General features: G+C 37.2%; 1 protein-coding gene and 1 pseudogene across 1 annotated transcript in view; one reads left to right on the top strand and one right to left on the bottom strand.

The window, feature by feature from the left end:
- OCA2 (OCA2 melanosomal transmembrane protein) overlaps window positions 1–18526 on the bottom strand; it is a 542641-nt gene that overhangs the window by 220231 nt on the left and 303884 nt on the right. The window contains exon 18 of the mRNA XM_020992730.2: window positions 13673–13800. Coding sequence (XP_020848389.1) covers window positions 13673–13800 — 128 coding nt within the window. The remainder of the gene's footprint in view (window positions 1–13672; window positions 13801–18526) is intronic.
- Window positions 18032–18408, top strand: LOC110212725 (large ribosomal subunit protein eL22 pseudogene; annotated as a pseudogene).

Here is an 18526-nt window from a genome sequence, read left to right as displayed (position 1 = left end):
ACCCCTGGGTTTGGTGATTACTAACATAATTGCTTTTCAAAAAACTTCTGCAGTTGAACTTGGAAAATATCATAATAATAATGATTGCCATAGTAATTTAACGATCCCAGTAACTCTGTTGTAAATATTATCCCTCTTCTATAGATGTGGATATTAAAACTTGAAAAAGAGACTTGCTTATGGTTACTCAGCTAGTATCAGAACCTAGATTTGAATTTTGGTGACATAGAGTAGATTTTTTGAGTAGGGGGGAACTTGTTAAGCTGTACCTAGTCCAATCTTCACATACTGAAGATGAGGGAACTAAGGTACAAATTGCCTGTGGCCATGAATGCTAGTTAGTTGTACAGGTAGAATGGTATAGCTGATACAATACTGAACTTGGAGCCATGAAGTCCTGGGTTCAAATCCCACCTCTGACATTTAATTAGTGGTATGATTGTTATCAAATCAATCAACCTCTTCAACTCTCTGTTTATTCATCTGTAAAAATAGGGTGTTGATTTAGATGACCTCGAAGGTCATCTGCAGCTCTAAATCTATTATACAGCAAGAAAGCATAGCCAGGATTCCTGCTCTGGTGCTCCTTCCATGATATCACATAGAACATTTGATGAAGACAATTTCATTAAATATATGTTATACTAGAGTATTTTGAGCTATCAACTAACATGTTTTCTTAACATTCACTTTTTGAAAAAGTATTGAATTCCAAATTCTTTCCCTTCCTCTCACCTTCCCCCACCCATTGAGAAAGCAAGCAATACAATAGCAATTATACATGTAAAGTCATGAAAAACATTTCTATATTAGCCGTATTGCAAAAAAAAAAATCAATAAAAAATGAGAAACACAGAGCAAATGAAAAAGTATGCTTCAATCTATACTCAGAATCCATCATATCTTTCTCTGGAGGTAGATAACATTTTTCAACATAAGTCCTTTGGCATTGCCTTGGGTCATTGTATTGATCAGAGTCGCTAAGACTTACATTTGATCATCATTACAATATTGTTATTAGTGTATACAGTGTTCTCCTTGTTCTGCTCATTTCACTTTACATGAGTTCATGTCAAGTCTTCCCAGGTTTTTCTGAAACCATCCTGCTCATCATTTCTTATAGCATAATATTTTTCCATCATAAATATATACCATAACTTGTTCAACCATTCCCTAACTGATGACCATCTAGTCAATTTCTAATCCTTTGCCACAACAAAAAGAACTGCTGTAAATATTTTTGCACATATATGCCCTATTCCTTTTTCTTTGATCTCTTTGGGATACAGACCTAGTAGTTGTATTACTGGGTCAAAGGGTTTTATAGTTCTTTGGGCGTAGTTTCAAATTCTTTTCCAGAATGGTTGGAACAATTTACAACTCTAGCAACAGTGCATTGGTGTACCTATTTCTCCATGTCTCCAACATTTATCAGTTTCCTTTTCTGTCATATTAGCCAATCTGTGATAGTGAAGTGGTACCTCACAGTTGTTTTATTGCGTTTCTCTAATCAATAGTAATTAGAGCATTTTCATGTAATTGATAGTTCTGATTTCTTCTTCCGAAAACTTTATATCCTTTGACCACTTATCAATTGGATAATGGCTCTTATTTTTGTAAATTTGTCTTGTCTCCTTACATATTTGAGAAAGGAGGCCTTTATCAGAGAAAGTTGCCATAAAAAAATTTCCCCGGTTTTCTGCTTTCCTTCTAATTTTCGCTGCATTGGTTTCCTTTGTGCAATTTTTTTGCACAGCTATTTTACTTCCCATGATTCTCTCTATCTCTTGTTTAGTCAAAAACTCTTTGCTTCCTCTTATATCTGACGGTTAAGCTATTCCATGTTCCCCTAATTTACTTATAGCACTCTTTACATCTAAATCATTTATCCATTTTGGTTTTTTGTTGTTGTTGTTGTTGTTTTTTGTTTGTTTTGGCAATGGGGGTTAAGTGACTTGCCCAGGATCACACAGTTAGTAAGTGTTATGTGTCTGAGGCCAGATTTGAACTCAGGTCCTCCTGAATCCAGGGCCAGTGCTCTCTTCACTGCACCGTTTATCCATTTTGATCTTAGTATATGGGATGAGATGTTGATCTATATCTAGTTTATGCTATGCTGCTTTTCAGTTTTCCCAGAAATTTCTGTCAAATGGTGAGTTATTGCCCCTAAAGACTGAATATTTGGCTTTATCAAACACTAGATTATTATAGTAATTTTCTGACTACTGTGTATTGTGTCTAATCTATTCCACTGATCCACCACTTTATTTCTTAGCCAATACCAGACTGTTTTCATGATTATGGCTTTGTACTATAGTTTGAAATCTGGTACTGCTAGACTACCTTCCTTCACATTTTTTTTTCATTGATTCCCTTGAAATTCTTGACCTTTTGTTCTTCTAGATTGACTTTGTTATTATTTTTTCAGCTCTCTAAAATAGTTCTTTAGTATTTTGATCAGTATGGCACTGAGTGAGTAGACTAATTTAGGTAGAATTGTCATTTTTATTATATTGACTTAGCCAACCCATGAGTAATGAATATTTCTTGAATTCTTTAGATGTCTTTATTTGTGTGAAAAGCATTTTGTAATTATATTCATAAATCCTAGGTTTGTGCTGGCAGATAGACTCCTAAGCATTTTATAATATCTGTAGTTGTTTTAAATGGAATTTCTCTATCTTTTCCTGCTAGATTTTGTTGGTAATATATTCTCATTTTTTGAAGAGGTTCTTTTCTTTTTAACAATCCTCCAAAATCAATTTTTACCCTACCCCAACCAATCAATCAATAAGCATTTATTAAGTACCTCCTTTGTGCCAGACACCATGCTAGGCACTGAGGATACAAATAAAAAGAATGAAGTAATCCCTACTCTGGAAGAGTTTACATTATAATGGGGATTGTTTGTATGTGTGTGTGTACATATATATATATATATATATGCATGTGTGTGTATGTATATATAATATATATACACATATGTATGTATATATACACACCTATGTATATATAACATATATACATAGGTGTGTATATATATTATACATACATATATGCGTGTATATATAATATATACACGCATATATGTATATATAACATATATATGTGTATATATGTGTGTATATAATATATACACACATATATATAATATACAAATACACACACATATATACATATATACACACATGTGTATGTGTTTATATATGTGTGTGTATATGTATGTATGTATGTAAGCATATGCCAAACAAAGACAAACAGAGTACTCTAAAATGGCATGAGGTCATTCACTGAATTCTTTTTTTTCCATGCTTCTTCGGGAAGACTTGCTTGCTTTGGGAGACACCAGCTACGAGTACCTTCATGTATTATATTACTTGTTTTACTTCCCTCATAGAACTTTTGAAGAAAATCCATTTCACAACATCAAATTTAGGTTCTGGAATGCACATCCTATTGTAGTAATAAGCAGATATTTATCCATTATGATAGCCTGTGCTGCTTTCAGCTTATTCTCATTATCGTGCAGCAAAGTAAACACTCTGAGCTTCCCTAGCTTCTGTAAGATTTCATCTATTTTACAGCCAATATACTCTCTAGCATATCTATTCTCAACCAGTACAGTGCTTCTTTTGAAAAACAGCAACACAACTAACCCAAGTGTACTCATCAAGTTAATAATTTCTCCTGCCCATAAATTTATTCACCACCAGAGAGTGCCACAAGTCACATTGATTTGTTGATTTTTATCCCCTTGGCCTGGAATCTTTTGCCCATTTACATTCAGACTCCAAAAAAAGTGGGTTGTTCAAAGAATGTCATCTGGGCAAACAATAAAATGATATGTGTTATTTAAAAATATCTTGCCAGACTCGCATTTTTTTGGTTATTTGATACTATTGTTCCCAAAGAAGATAAAGTTTCTGAAAGGGCTGTAATAGCTTTCTTCCAGATTGTCATATGCCATCTCGTTCACAAAGTAAGCAACTGAGAGTCTTAGGAAGGTAGCTGCTGGCAAAATATGGCTCCTTGGAGATGTTGATTGGACGTGTCCTCTGTAATAAAGCAATGGCAAGAAGAGGGCTTTGAGACTAAGAACAAGAATGCTGGAACAAAATTTCCCTTTTCTTTTTTCCTGTCCCTTCTTAATTACACCACAAAGGAATCTTCATATCCATATACAGAGATACATCTGCTTCTCCTAACAGTACCTACAAATGGACATTGCAATAGTACTTGCAAATTATGAGTCTTTATTTTTCTCAGAATAATTTGCAGGGTGGAAATGTTTCCATATGCTCAAAGGAAGTCTCAGTACTTTGCTGTAGGACAAAATCAAATGTAGTTTAGTGACTAGCTAAGATAGAAACACTAAGCTACTCTGTGTTATCAGTTAATAACGGCACCCACCGTCTGGCTCTTTCCTTCATTCATGGTAGTTAGAAACAGCTTCTCAACCCTAGATGGCCTCCCTTCTCTGCTGAGGTTGAGTGGATGATTGTAGCAAAAGATATTAGATTGGTAGGAATGCAGTTGCAACTTGAACATTGTAAGAAAATATGCTGATATACCTAAAATATATTTAATGTTGTAAATTTCGATTAATTTAAAAGCTTGTCTTGCAATAAAGAAGCATACTTTCATCTCTTTGGGATCTCAAGGTCCCAGGGCTAGGAGCAGATTCCAAATTTCTTTCAGCTCTCAAATCTCTACACTTGTCCTAATACCTCTCTATTTTACATTTTGGAGTAAACAATGTAAGAAACTCTTTGGAAAAAGCTATAGAAATAAATTATCTGCTACTTCTAGGTTTCTGTCCATTCACAGTTTTTAAGACCCAGAAAGGGAAGACAGTCTCTTTCTTAATAATTACCAAGAGGAAACCCAAAAGGAAGGCATTGCTTCCTTCTCTCCCAAATAGACAATACACAGTTTGAAAGTAGGGTCATATCTTCCAGCTCTTTGTGTCCTTTACAATGCTCAGAATAGTGCCTTGTTACATAGAAGGATATGGACCAGAGTTGTAATTTCATTAGCACAGGGAACTTTCTGGTGAGGAAACTCCCTCCAACAATACAGGTCACCAAATGCTCTGTAACTTAGATTCTTAGAGAGATGTCCAGAGCAATGAGAGATTAAGTTTCCTGATGAGGGTCACACAGCCAGAATGTCAAACATCCTGGGAGTTGAACCCAGGTCTCCTTGGCTTCGAGGTTCACTCATTGTCCATCCTACCATACTATTTCTTTCTAAACAGTTAATAAATATTTGTTCACTGATTTGAGTGCACTGTGCTAAGCACTGAACAATTAGGGAGTAGAGCCTTAATACAGAGTGAAGGGAAGTACAAATGCAGAGCTGAAACCCTTAGAAGAACATCATTCAAAGCTGAATAGGAACTATAAAGATCCTCCTTGTGATGATAAGAGAGGTCTCCTAAAAGTAGATAAAGGGATCACTTGGTTTTTTTTTTTATCTGAGTAAATAGAAGGGCTTAAGAGGGAAAGCTGACAGCCAGCCTAAAGGAAGACATGATACTAAAGTTTGTGGATTACACCTAGGTAGGAAAGATAAGCCAGAGAAGTTGAATTATCTCCAAAGTTTAACATCATCAGTGGATACAGCACCAAGGCTAAAGTCATGAAAAACCTGAGTTCAAATGTGACCTCAGACACTCACTAGCCACGTGAGCCAGAGAAAGCAACTTGTTACCTCAGCTCCTCCTCTGTAAAATGAGCTGGAGAAGGAAATGGCAAACCACTCCGTATCTTTGCCGAGAAAACCCTAAATGGGGTCATGACTCAAACGACTGAATAAAGGGTAACCCGGCAATTCGTGTCAGTAGGGATGCTCTGACATAAAAATTAGGATCCTAAATGCTCAAGAGGTGACCAAAGAACCACAATGTACCAATATTTCTGGCATTTGCCTGACTTTCCCAGCGACCAGACTGGCCCTCTTTTCAATTAAATAGCACAGGAGGCTAAACATTGAAAGAGACACTGAGCATCGCGAGGTTCCATCCTGGCTCTGTCAGTAACTCATTGCATCAGGCAGTAGACGTCTGAAAGGCCTGCTATCTCACAGGAAGATTCACCTTTACAAGATGATAGTAATAAGGATTTTTATTTGTTTAGCAAACTTTGAAATAAAATTAATATGTTTCTCTGATGTTTCTTTTTTCTAGGCTTAACAATATGTTACCAGAATAATGAGCACTCATGAACAATCAGAACATGTTAGTAACTGAGCCAATAAGACTTTCCAAGGCCTCAGTCAGAAACTCTTAATAGTGGCTTCTGTAGTAATATTGATTCTCTAATCCACCAGCCCAAAATGAAAGTCACTTCTCTTGTAGTTGTTCATTAGCTCCTTAGAAAGCAGTGACCATGCTGGGCTGTTTTTATGGAATTTAATTTCAGGCACAAATAGAATCTCCATTGGCTTACAATGAAGCCTCCTCTCTTATGTTCCTGTGAATTTTGTAACTGTTTAAAGTGTACTGGGTAAAATTTCAGTACTTCCCTCTAACTCTGCAAGGTGAATGTGATTAATTGCGTCTCTCAGGGTTCCTATTCCTTCACCTCTATCAGGCATTAGGGGTAATTGTGGGAAGGGAGGAGTGCCTTCTGAGGAGTACTCAGAAAAAGAAAAATACTGACTGATCTAATCTGAGACAGGTTTCATCAATTGTGGCTTCCTCTCATCGTCAGGCCAATTCAGAACCCATTCCCCAAGTCTCTTCTGTTGCCCACATATTGATACAGACTAATAGATGGATCTTCTTCTAAGTTATGTCAATCTTCCCAGAACACAGAAGCATGATATCACTCCTCAGAACCAGACATGAATAAGCCTTCTCTAAGGGAAACAGAGGAATGCATATTATCATCATCAAAGTGGCAGGGTAGTTAAGCTGTAAAAGTAAGAAGGCAGTGTAATTACTTTCAATAAACCCTAATAAAGAGTTGCCTTACTCCCACTTTGAAGTTGCCTATATGTAGACAGCTTATAAAAACAGGCATATCTAAAGTTTCTGGATTGGAACTGTCGAAATGAGTATGTTCAGAGGAGAGAGAGCAAGAGAATTAGGTAAAACTTCTTTGTGAGAGGCTGGTCCAGTTTGGGAGAATTTGGTTACTTGGTTGTTTTTTCTCACATGTTTGTATTGGTATATATTTATGTACATCCCTGCATCCTTGGGGAAAACATTGTACAGCATTGAGCTCTACTTTCGGCTGCTTGAGGTTTTCAAGCATAGATGTTTAGGGCAGGGATGACTCTGTCACAAAGTTGGTGACAGTTGCTGAGCCCTTTCCCAATCTTTATTATAGTCAAATCAAGTCCAGAAACATTTATGAAGCACCTACTATGTGCTCACATAAGTCAAAGTCTAATTATAAGTCTCAGGCCCCTTGGCAGCTAGGTGCTACAATGGATAGAACAATGGCTTGGCGTCAGGAAGATGAGTTCAAATTCACTTCAGACACTTAATAGCTATGTGACCCTGGGCAAGTCACATAATCGCTGTCTGCCTTAGTTTCCTCATCTGTAAAATTGGGGACATCATAATATTTACTTCACAAGGTTGTTGTAAGGATCAAATAAAAAAATATTTGTAGTGCTTGGCACATAGAAGGTACTTAATAAGAGTTTGTTTCTTGCCTCTCTTCCTAGTGGTCACAAGAGACAATAGGTCACAGTATTCCACTATAAGAGACAAGGCATTAATCAATGCAAGCAGCCCTGTGGAAATCTCAGATATGGATCATGGTATGTCTAATGGACAGTAACCTACCCTGCCAATGCACAGAGAAGCAAACGGGCCACAATATTCAAGCCAGTGTTTGCCTCCCACTGGTTCTTTGCATTGCCTTAACAGGAAGAAGGTTCAGCTGATAATAATCCATCTGATTAAATGCCAACAGCTAGTTCTTTTCTCCCTCCATGTCATGCTTGCGCACCTATGCTTTCTCCATCCCACTGTGACCACATTAAAAAAATCAAGATAGCTAAGCCATACAGGCAACCATCCGCTGTTACAATAGATCCGATGACTGCATCAGCCTCTACCTGCATCTGCTCTGTATATATCTTGTATGTACTTACTTATTTACATACTGTGTCCCCCCTCCCCATTAGAATATGGGCTCCTTGAAGGAAAGGACTATTTTTTTTTTCATTTCATGGTATTCCCAGCACTTAACACAGTGCCAGACACATAGTAAGCTCTTAATAAATGCTTGTTGACTGACTAACTCAGTGACTGCCAGTGGGCAAAAGACAGAAACAGAGAAGCCCAAAACTTCTGGATTGAAATAGATAAAAATAGGACTGAGCTTGTCAATCACTCACAAATCTCCATTGCTTCCCTATTATCTGTGGGATAACACAGATAACACAGCCCCGTGTTTAAAGTCCTTCACAATCCAGGTCCCACTTACTTTTCCAGGCTTACTGTGCTTTATTTCCTGCCTGTTTCAGTCAAAATTGTCATGTTAGCTATTCCTTCACAGAACACTGAATCTCCTTCCTGCATGTCTTTGGTACAGGCCGTGATTCTCCCATGCCTGGAATGGAGACCAGCAATGCTTTTGCCTAATAGAATTCTGGGCTTCTTTCAATGAACAGCTCAGCTGCCACATCCTGACTTCCCATTCATAGTGTTTTTTGCCTCTTGAAATTACTTTATATCACTTTATGCATATTTCCAATTCATTTATCTGTGAATTCACTTATGTGTTGTATCTGTCCAATAGAATGTAAGCTCTCTGAAGGCAGACACAAGTTGTTTTTTGTTTGTTCTTGCTGTTGTTGCTATTTTACTTTGTATTCTCTTACCCTAGAGCAGTGCATATACTGTATACTTAATAACTGTTGGATTAATTTGGCCTTCTGGCTTCCTCTTCAGCTAGTGAGGTTCATTATCTACGAAGAAGTGAGAGGAAGAAAGCCAGGTCTTCATTTTGGAATGGTGTGGATACAAGAGTTTGGTGCTCCTGAATGACTATCTCTTGCATGTGTGCTCCAACAGTTCATGTTTTCAGGAAAGTTATATGTGCTGGGTGGTGCTACATGCTTCCCAGGGTTTTAAAAGTCTAGGCACAGAGAACTTCACAGGGTTTGGGGACACAATGACTCCCTTAACAAGCTCTGTTCTTAACCATACTGTGCTCTCTAGGTACAGTCACCCAGTACGTTTGCCAGCCCCCTCTGCTGTATAATATGTGAGGTTCCAGGGGAGTTAGGAGGAAGGTTGTATACTCCATTAAACACCCACATGCCTGTCTCAAAGGGGCATTCCTTGCTGCCAATATGCATTGTCAGGATGTAGAGGATAAAGAAAACAGCTTGATAAATTCTCCAAATTTAGTACTTTCCAACTGAAAACTACCTAGTACATATCACCAGGAAACTGCTTACAGGACAAGGCTATATGCTGAGACAAAGCTGGGGCACAGAGGCTTCTCACAACATGACTGCAGCTAGAACATTCTGCCCCAGTTGGACCATCTAATTAGGCAAGCAGATGTAAATAAAAGAGAGGAAGACAAGAGGAGATTAGTGGCAAGAGTTATAAAGAAAGATTTAAAGAATCATAACAAAGAAAATTATTTAAAGTCTATGCCTTTAATGTCTACAAATAAATTAAAAATCTAAACAACTGGGAAGAAAAAGAAATAACTTAGTGTGGCTCAAAGGAATGTTATTTCTGTGATGATCATTTTTATATTAGAACGTGTTAGGTACCAGATACCAATGGAAAACAAATACGGCAATGGTCTAAATGGCAGGGCCTGAGTCAGGAAGATCTGAGTTCAAATGTGACCTCAGATACTTACTAGCTGTATCACCCCGGGTAAGTCACTTAATCCTGTTTGCATCAGTTTCCTCATCTAGAAAATGAGCTGGAGAAGAAAATGGCAAACCATTCCAGTATCTTTGCCAAGAAAACGCCAAGCAGTTTGTCAGTTGTTTGAAGTATGGTTACTAAATATTTTTCCTTCTGACTAACAGAAGGTACTTTTAGTAGCTCTAAATAGAGCTAGAAAGAACTTTAGCAGTCATCTAGTGCAATCCTTTGTTGTATCTGTCCAATGGAATATAAGCTCTCTGAAGGCAGACACAAGCTGTTTTTTGTTTGTTTTTGTTGTTCTTGCTGTTTTACTTTGTATTCTCTTACCCTAGAGCAGTGCATATACTGTACACTTAATAACTGTTGGATTAATTTGGCCTTCTGGCTTCCTCTTCGGCTAGTGAAGAAACTGAAGCCCAGTTTCTTTGACTCCAAATTCAGTGTTCTTTCCATTGTACCATGCTGCCATTGATGCTAATTTCATTTCCAAAGTGAAGTAGCATAAATGAAAGAGACGGGGGGGGGGGGAGAGAGAGAGAGAGAGAGAGAGAGAGAGAGAGAGAGAGAGAGAGAGAGAGAGAGAGAGAGAGAGAGAGAGAGAGAGAGAGAGAGAGAGAGAGAGAGAGAGAGAGAGAGAGAGAGGGAGAGAGAGAGAGAAGTACCTACAACTTTCAATTTCAATATAGAAGAGGAGGAGAAGGAGAAGGGGGGGGAAGGGAAGGGGAAGGGGAAGTCGACAACGATGATGACATGATATACAGCTCTAGAGGAAATACAATTCTCCCATCCCATTCACAGAGTTCAGTATTTTGGGTCTTGATTACTTTCTATTGCTGTGCTCACCCATAAAATGAAGTACAAAGCTGAAGTCACTTTCGCAATAACTTGGGCCTAAATACAGAGTGAGTCTGAATTACCCAGTTGATAGAAGCAAAGTAGTTTGTCTAGAAAAAATTACCATAAGTACTACCATTCTTCTTTTTGCATTGTGTGTATAAAATAAGAGGAAAGCCTTTGGATGGAAGAGTGGGAAAAGTGGGTATGGAAAGAAAGAGAATCAAGGAAATGATTCAATAAACAAGCCCTCTACTGTCATTCTCCTTGCCTGTATTTGTGTCTCCAGATCTTAGCTCACCCCTCCCTCCCTTCCTTTCTTCTCTCCTTCCTTTACTTCTTTTTTCTTTCTTTCTTCCTTCCTTCCATTCTTCCTTTCTTTCTTTTCCCAATGTGTTCCTACAATGTCCTACTTCCCAGTGCCTCAATTAGTCAATAAAACATTTATTAAGTACTTACAGCCATAGAGCACTGGACCTGGAGTCAGGAAGACCTGAGTTCAAATCTAGCCTCAGACATTTACTACCTATGTGACCCAGGGCAAGACATTTGACCTTGTTTGCCTCAATTAACTCATCTGTAAAATGAGCTGGAGAAGAAAATGGTAAACCACTCTTTGCCAAGAAAACAGAAAACAGGGCCACAAAGAGTTGGTTATGACTGAAATGGCTGAATAACAAAAACAAGGGATTACTATTTTTCAGGCACTATGAAACAAAACTATCCTAAAAGTTGGAATAAATGGGTTTGAAAGGATCTATACCAGAGATTTTATTGGTTCAATATGCCATAATGCAAATGCAAACATAACTTTAGGTATTAAAGGAGCTTGTTTTTAATATGAGGGAAAAAAATGTAAAAATAATTGAAGTACTTTTAAAATTATGTAAATATTATCAACAGAAATATAACTTAATGTATCTATTATATGACAAAATATTAATGTATTATTTATATCAACTATATTTCTCAGTATATCCCTCTATCCTGCTCTTCTAAGAGAGATATCCCTTATAGCAAAGAGCTAAAAAAAAAATTTGGTCAGAAAAATTAACCAACACATCAACTAAGTCAATATTATTGTATATATAGTGTTGTACAACCATAATTCCCCATCTCTCAAAGACTGTGGGAGATGTACAGAAATTTTAAGTTCATACTATTTGCCACTGGGTTCATCCTTCCAATTTCTCCTGAATTTCCTTCATTTAGAGATCTCCCTCAGCAAAGAAAGGGGGGAAGTGCCTCCTCATATCTCTTCTTTGAGATCAAACTGGACCACTATTTTTTTCCTTCTAAAATTAGATTCAATTTATATCTTAATTTGTACATTGCATATATTTCCCCTTGTATCCCTCTCCTCTTCTCCTCCCAGAGAACCATCTCTTATAACAGAATTGTTTTTAAAGAGAAAAAAGAAGAGAATGGAGCAATATTTATTAAGCACCTACTATGTGCCAGGCATCTTTCTAAGTGCTTTACAAACATCTCATTTGATTTTCACCACAACCCTGTGAGGTAAGTGCTATTATTATCCCTATTTTACAGTAGATAAGCAGACAGAAGTTAAGTGACTTGCTCAGGGTCATACAACTAGGAAGTGTCTGAGGCTGGATTTGAATTCAGGTCTTCCTGACTTCAGGCCCAGTACACTGTGCATTGTGCCACCTAGCAAAACCAATCAACAGATAGAAAACATCTGACATTATAGTCCATATTTTACAATTGTGTGCCCCCAGCCTCTGCAAAGGAGGAGGAAAAAGGGAAAGACATTTTCTTATATTTCTTCTTTGGAGCCATGCTCGGTCATTATAATTTGGTAGCCTTCAGCTTCATGATTGGAGTACTTTAAAAAGAAATTTCAGCCTGACCTCTATGGAAGAAATGAAACTGAATTGATCAGAAAGTCAGAGTAGTACCTTTGGAATTTTGTTTTTCTTTTTTATTGCATTCTTAGTGAAGTTTGGGGTTGTGATCATTTTTAGCTTTGTGCTTGCTCTCAGAGGAAGACTATGCTTTCTGGAACTGTTTCAAAAATGAAAACAAACATAACAAAACATATATATGTGTATATATATATGTATGTATGTGTGTGTATGTATGTATATATCTATCTATATCTATATCTGTATATATGTATGTGTGTGTATATATATGTATGTGTGTGTGTGTATATATATATATATATGTGTGTGTATATATATATATATATATATATATATATATATATATATACTTTAATACTTACAGGATATAGGAATTTGTTAGCGAGGTCACTCTCTCCACCAACACAGAGCAGATGTCATTGGGCTTAAGCAGACAGCCTACAGGAGTATCTGTGGCTGAAAAACATCCTACCCTGCAGATAACCTAATGATGGGTATCTTACATATCAGTGATGAATTTTGAGCCTGTTTTAAATTGCAAAGAGAAACATTCTAAGTTCTTCAGTCATTTTCCTAATGGAATCCTTTTGCATGCTGACATCAAGCCTGCCCATTTACTATGCAAATTAAACCACAGAAACATGTGTATTTGATTTTGTTTTTTATGATCCAGATTTATCTGATACTCCACACTATAGCAGATAACATGGTAGCAAGTTTCAGGGCACCAAAAGCATGCCAACATTACCACTTTGGGCTCAGTTATCAGAATACCTCTGCTGAAAACTGTTTTTGATTGAAAAAAATCCGTGCCCAGCCAAGTGTCTTGCAGATAGTCAGCCCTTGATAATCAATTGATCAATGAATAGGTATCTATTAAGTGTCTGCTATATGCCTCAGGATCTAAGTAAATGCTAGACAGATGAATAAAGAATGAATGAGTGAGTGAGTGAATGAAATGTCCATGTAATTCTTAGGGCAGCTGATATTCACAATATGCCATGGTAAACTCAGTTGATACTCTTCAGCTGTAATACGAAATGTCAAAGGCAAGAAAATGATTAAATAAGTCAGTAGAGCTTTTCTGAATTCTTACCTCCATTAGGACAAATAGCGCTGCAAAGAACAGAAGGGTGGCCCATTCCACTCTGTGTAGTATTATCTCAAAGTCATGGATGTCAGCTAACACTAGTAACCAGATAGCCCCCAGAATCGCAATCCATCCTGAAAAATAAATAAATAAATATATCAGTAGACCTAACCCCCCCCAAAAAAGAATAATTTTTTAGTTGTGGGCAATTTTTTTTTCAAATGGGGAAGGTAATTTGAAACTAAAGTAAAAATGAGAAAGTAGGTAATTATCTAATTATATTATTCAGGCCCTATGCAGTACTTTTGTTTCTCTTAGTGGACAAGGGAGGTGCAAAAGACCAGTGAGTTTGAGTTATGTGCAGTGCCACTTAAATATCAAACCATGAAAGCATTATTTGCAATTTTTCTCTTTTAAAAAATGGACAGTCGTACATGTAATTTGATTCCAATCTATTACACGTATATACTTTCTTCCTCAGGAATATTAAAAGCAGGGTATTTTCATAATTTTGAAAACCAATGAAATGAGTTTCCTCCAGTGAAAATTAGTCTATAACAATGAAAATTAATATATCCAATAATAATCAGTATGTCCTATTAACTGTGTTCCATAGATTTGGAAGACCCATTGAAACCAATCTCTGTCTCTACATAATGCTATACTCAGTACCTACCCAATTTTATTTCCATTCTCCAACTCTACTCTAGTCAGGTTGGTCTCCTCCCTGTTGGGGCCAACACATTTAGCATTCAACCTTACCTAATGCTAGTCCTTCCTTCTAGAATGCCTTCCTTTCTCCACAAAGTATCCTAACTGTATCCATCCTTCAAGGCCCAGCTCAAGATGTCCCTCCTCCAGGAACTGTTGAGGCCTTCCCTAGTTATTCTAGCCCACAGTGATCTATCTCTCTCTCTCTTAACTAGATGTAGCATGGTGGTGGGTTTAATCTCACTTGTGATATTTGCTACCTATATGACCTTGTGCAACTCATTCAACCCAGGAAACTGACTTCACTTTCCTCAACTGTAAAATGAGAGGATCAAATTAGATGCTCTGTAAGATTTCTTCCTGGAGGAATTGGATTCTATTATCCAATGATCCTATTGTACTTAGGACTATAGAGTTAACACTTAACGGGTCTGTAATTATTTGATTTGTGTTAGTTTTGTCCCGCATCAAATACAGTAAAAAATTCTAAACTTAAATAGCAAATAGTTCCATATATATATATGTGTGTGTGTGTGTGTGTGTGTGTGTGTGTGTGTGTGTGTGTGTATATATGTGTGTGTGTGTATATATATACATATATATGAAGTACATCTTATACTTCATGGTAGAGAAGCAGCCTGATATAATAGAAAGACTTGTAATCAGAAGAAATGGGTTTTAGTCCTGGTTCTAAAACGTACTCATTGTGTAACCTTGTCCCTAAGTTAATTTGCTTAACCTCTCTGAGCCTGTTTTCTCATTTGTAAAACTAAAGTCATAACATCATCACTACTTGACTCTCAGAGTAGTTAGTAAAATCTTTTGTAAGTCTAAATATCCAGGCCCATTTATAAATGCGAGTTGTTATTATTAGTATCCCTCCAAGTACCTAGGACAGAGCTGAGCTCCCAAATAGGTTCTTTATAAATATTGACTGATTGGTTGATTACAATATTCCAATAATAAAAAGAAGCTAGGTAGTACAGTTCAGTGGAAAGAGCACTAAACTTGGAGTCATAGAACCTAAGTTCCAATACAGGCTTTGTCATCTACTACTTGTATGACTTTGGGGATGTCACTTACTGCCACTGTTCCCCAATTCACTCATTGATAAAATGAAAAAGTTGAACTGTTCTCTAAGGTCTCTTTTAGATCTAGATCAATAGTGCTTAACCTAGGGGTCCATGAACTTTTAAAAATATTTTGATAACTGTATTTCAATATAATTTGTTTCCTTTGTAATCCTGTGTGTCTCAAGCAGTTTAGAAATGTTATTCTGAGAAAGGGTCCTTAAATTACACCAGACTGCCAAAGAGGTCCATGGCACAAAAATGATTATGTTCGCTCCCTTGCCCCTAGGATGACTCCAGGCTAAGGCTATCTGGATGAGTGCTGAGGCCTTATGTGGAACCCCTATACCATCAGAAGTCATAGCAACGTTGTTCACTTCCCTCCACAATCACTTTCTACACTGGCTGTCTTACCTCCACAGGTATGAGTCCAACTCTCCTTTCTGCTTCACTTTTGTGCAATTTTATCGTACTATTAGATATTTTATCATCCTAATAGTTAGAAGTCCTATTTTCCTGAATTCAAATCTGGCTTCAGAAACTTAATAGCTGCATTGAGAGTAAGGACCATCTTATTTTCTTGTTATTCTATCCCTAACTCTCAGCACAATGCCTGGTAATTATCAGTGCTTAGTGAATTATCCTTTTCCTCTCTCTCTCTCTCTCTCTCTCTCTCTCTCTCTCTCTCTCTCTCTCTCTCTCTCTCTCTCTCTCTCTCTCTCTCTCTTTTTCTCTCTCTCTCCCTCTTTGTCTCTCTCTCCTTCCTTCCTCCTCTCCCTCCCTCCCTCCCTCTCTCTCTCTCTCTCTCTTCTCTCTCTTTTTCTCTCTCTCTCCCTCTTTCTCTCTCTCTCCTTCCTTCCTCCTCTCCCTCCCTCCCTCCCTCCCTCTCTCTCTCTCTCTCTCTCTCTCTCACTTACCTTCTCTCTCTCCCTCCCTCCCTCCCTTCCTCTCTGTTATTCTATCTGTTACCAATATAGCCTTAGGCAAGTCATTTAACCTCAGCAATTCTCAGTTCACTAATTTATAAAATGAGTGAGCTGAACCAGACCAGCTCATAAATCTAAGATCCCACCATTATATAATGAGTTGCTAGGTAGTGCAATGGATAGAGTGCTTGGCCTAGAGTCAGAAGTCTTATCATCCTGAAGTTAAATCTGGCTTCAGACACACTTACTAGCTTACTGAACCTGGGCAAGTCACTTAACCCTATTTATCTCAGTTTCCTCATCTTTAAAATGAGCTGGAGAAGGAAAAGGCAAATCACTCCAGTAATCTTTGCAAAAAAAAAAAACCAAACACCTAAATGGGGTCATGAAGAGTTGGACATGACTGAAAAATAACTAAACACGATTATATAATACCTCTTGATAATGATTTTTGCTTTGTCCCTTTGCAATTAAGAAGTTTGTTCTAATGTCTGATGAGGTCACTTTTTTCTAAAACAAATACAAAAATAATCTCAGATCTTATCTTTTTGGATTCTGAAAAACACAAAAAAAATTTCCTTAATTTTTAAGGAAATTTTAACTTTCATACATCTATCTATCTAGCATATGTATATAGGTATACCTATGTACATATGTATACATATGTACACACATACACACACACACATACAGTTAAAAGAATTAATAAGAATTTTTATCAGAACTCAGGCTATGAATGTTTCATTCTAAAACTCTGTTCTCTATAGTTGTATTTGTTCTATCGTTTTGAGATGTCTATATTTCCCTAGAGAACATCTTCCAGCCTTAAGTCAGACACAAAACACTTTACAAATTCCATTCAATTTTCCATAACTTCAAACTCTGTTTTCAGACTGTTTTGTCTTATCACCTAAGCTCTTAACAATAGTCAACAACTCAATGAAGTCTTATTTTTTTCTTTGTACAAGCCTCAGTTTTTCTTTTCATTTCAGGTCTAGAACCTGACACTGGTTGTCTACTGACATGTCAGCAGAGGGTCTGCTCCTTTCACAGAAGAGCAAAAGGACTTGCTTGAGCCATGTACCTGGTAATAATCCCTCTGGCTTTTATCACAGACTGCACATTCTGTGCTCACTTGACTCCTTAATAACATTGAGGGAAAAAAAGAGTAAGTGGTGTCAGTGAGACTGTAGGTGTTAACATCGCAATTTCCAGCCTCACACTCTATTACAATTTCTTAACTGGATTGTTGGTTTTTTCAGCTTAATATACCATTTATTACTCTTCTTGGGAGGAAGAAAAATGGTCTTGGTAAGAAGAGACAGACAAAGACTAAAATAGCCTTTAAAATTGCAGGTACCTCAAAATGATATCCAGAGATTTATACTTATCAGATGCTGTTTCTATCAAAGTATTGCCCACTTAATGATGCCTTCATCAGCAGCTCTTCCACCCTCAAGGGAAAACTATGTGGCAAATAATCACAACTTTCCTCATCTATATTTCCAATGGCACCCAGTTTGAAAAAAGAACAGAGGTCCAGACATGGACCTCTGAAAGCCAAGGGAGTAGGAATGGGGAGTGTAAAAATAAATTGAAAAATAAATGGAGCACAGTGATTAAGATGTTTGTCCTTCCTTTCTGGCACCGTGATCACCATGGCGCCCATGAAGAAATCTGTGATGAAGAGTGGCAAACAAAAGAAGAAAGTCCTTAAGTTTACCCGGGATTGTACCCATCCTGTGGAAGATGGGATTATGGACGCAGCTAATTTTAAGCAGTTTTTACAAGAACGAATCAAAGTGAATGGAAAGGCTGGCAAACTTGGTGGCAGAGTCGTAACCATTGAGAGAAGCAAGAGTAAGATAACCATGACATAGAGGTGCCATTTTCTAAAAGGTATTTGAAGTACCTGGCAAAGAAATACTTAAAGAAGAACAATCTTCAGGATTGGCTGCAGGTGTTAGCCAACAGCAAGGAGAGTTATGAATTATGGAACTTCCAGATCAACCAGGATGAAGCGGAGGAGGATTAAGCCCTCTTGGGTCTAGAAACGTTTTGTATATGATCTTGAATAAAACTTGAACCAAAAAAAAAAAATGTTTGACCTTACCATACGTGAAAACAGAGAAAACTTTTTTTTAAAAGTATCT

The sequence above is a fragment of the Phascolarctos cinereus genome, unplaced genomic scaffold, assembly GCF_003287225.1.
Source record: "Phascolarctos cinereus isolate Bilbo 61053 unplaced genomic scaffold, phaCin_HiC Scaffold_726;HRSCAF=1367, whole genome shotgun sequence".
NCBI classification, from domain to species: domain Eukaryota; kingdom Metazoa; phylum Chordata; class Mammalia; order Diprotodontia; family Phascolarctidae; genus Phascolarctos; species Phascolarctos cinereus.
This window is presented reverse-complemented; position numbering and strand designations above follow the sequence as displayed.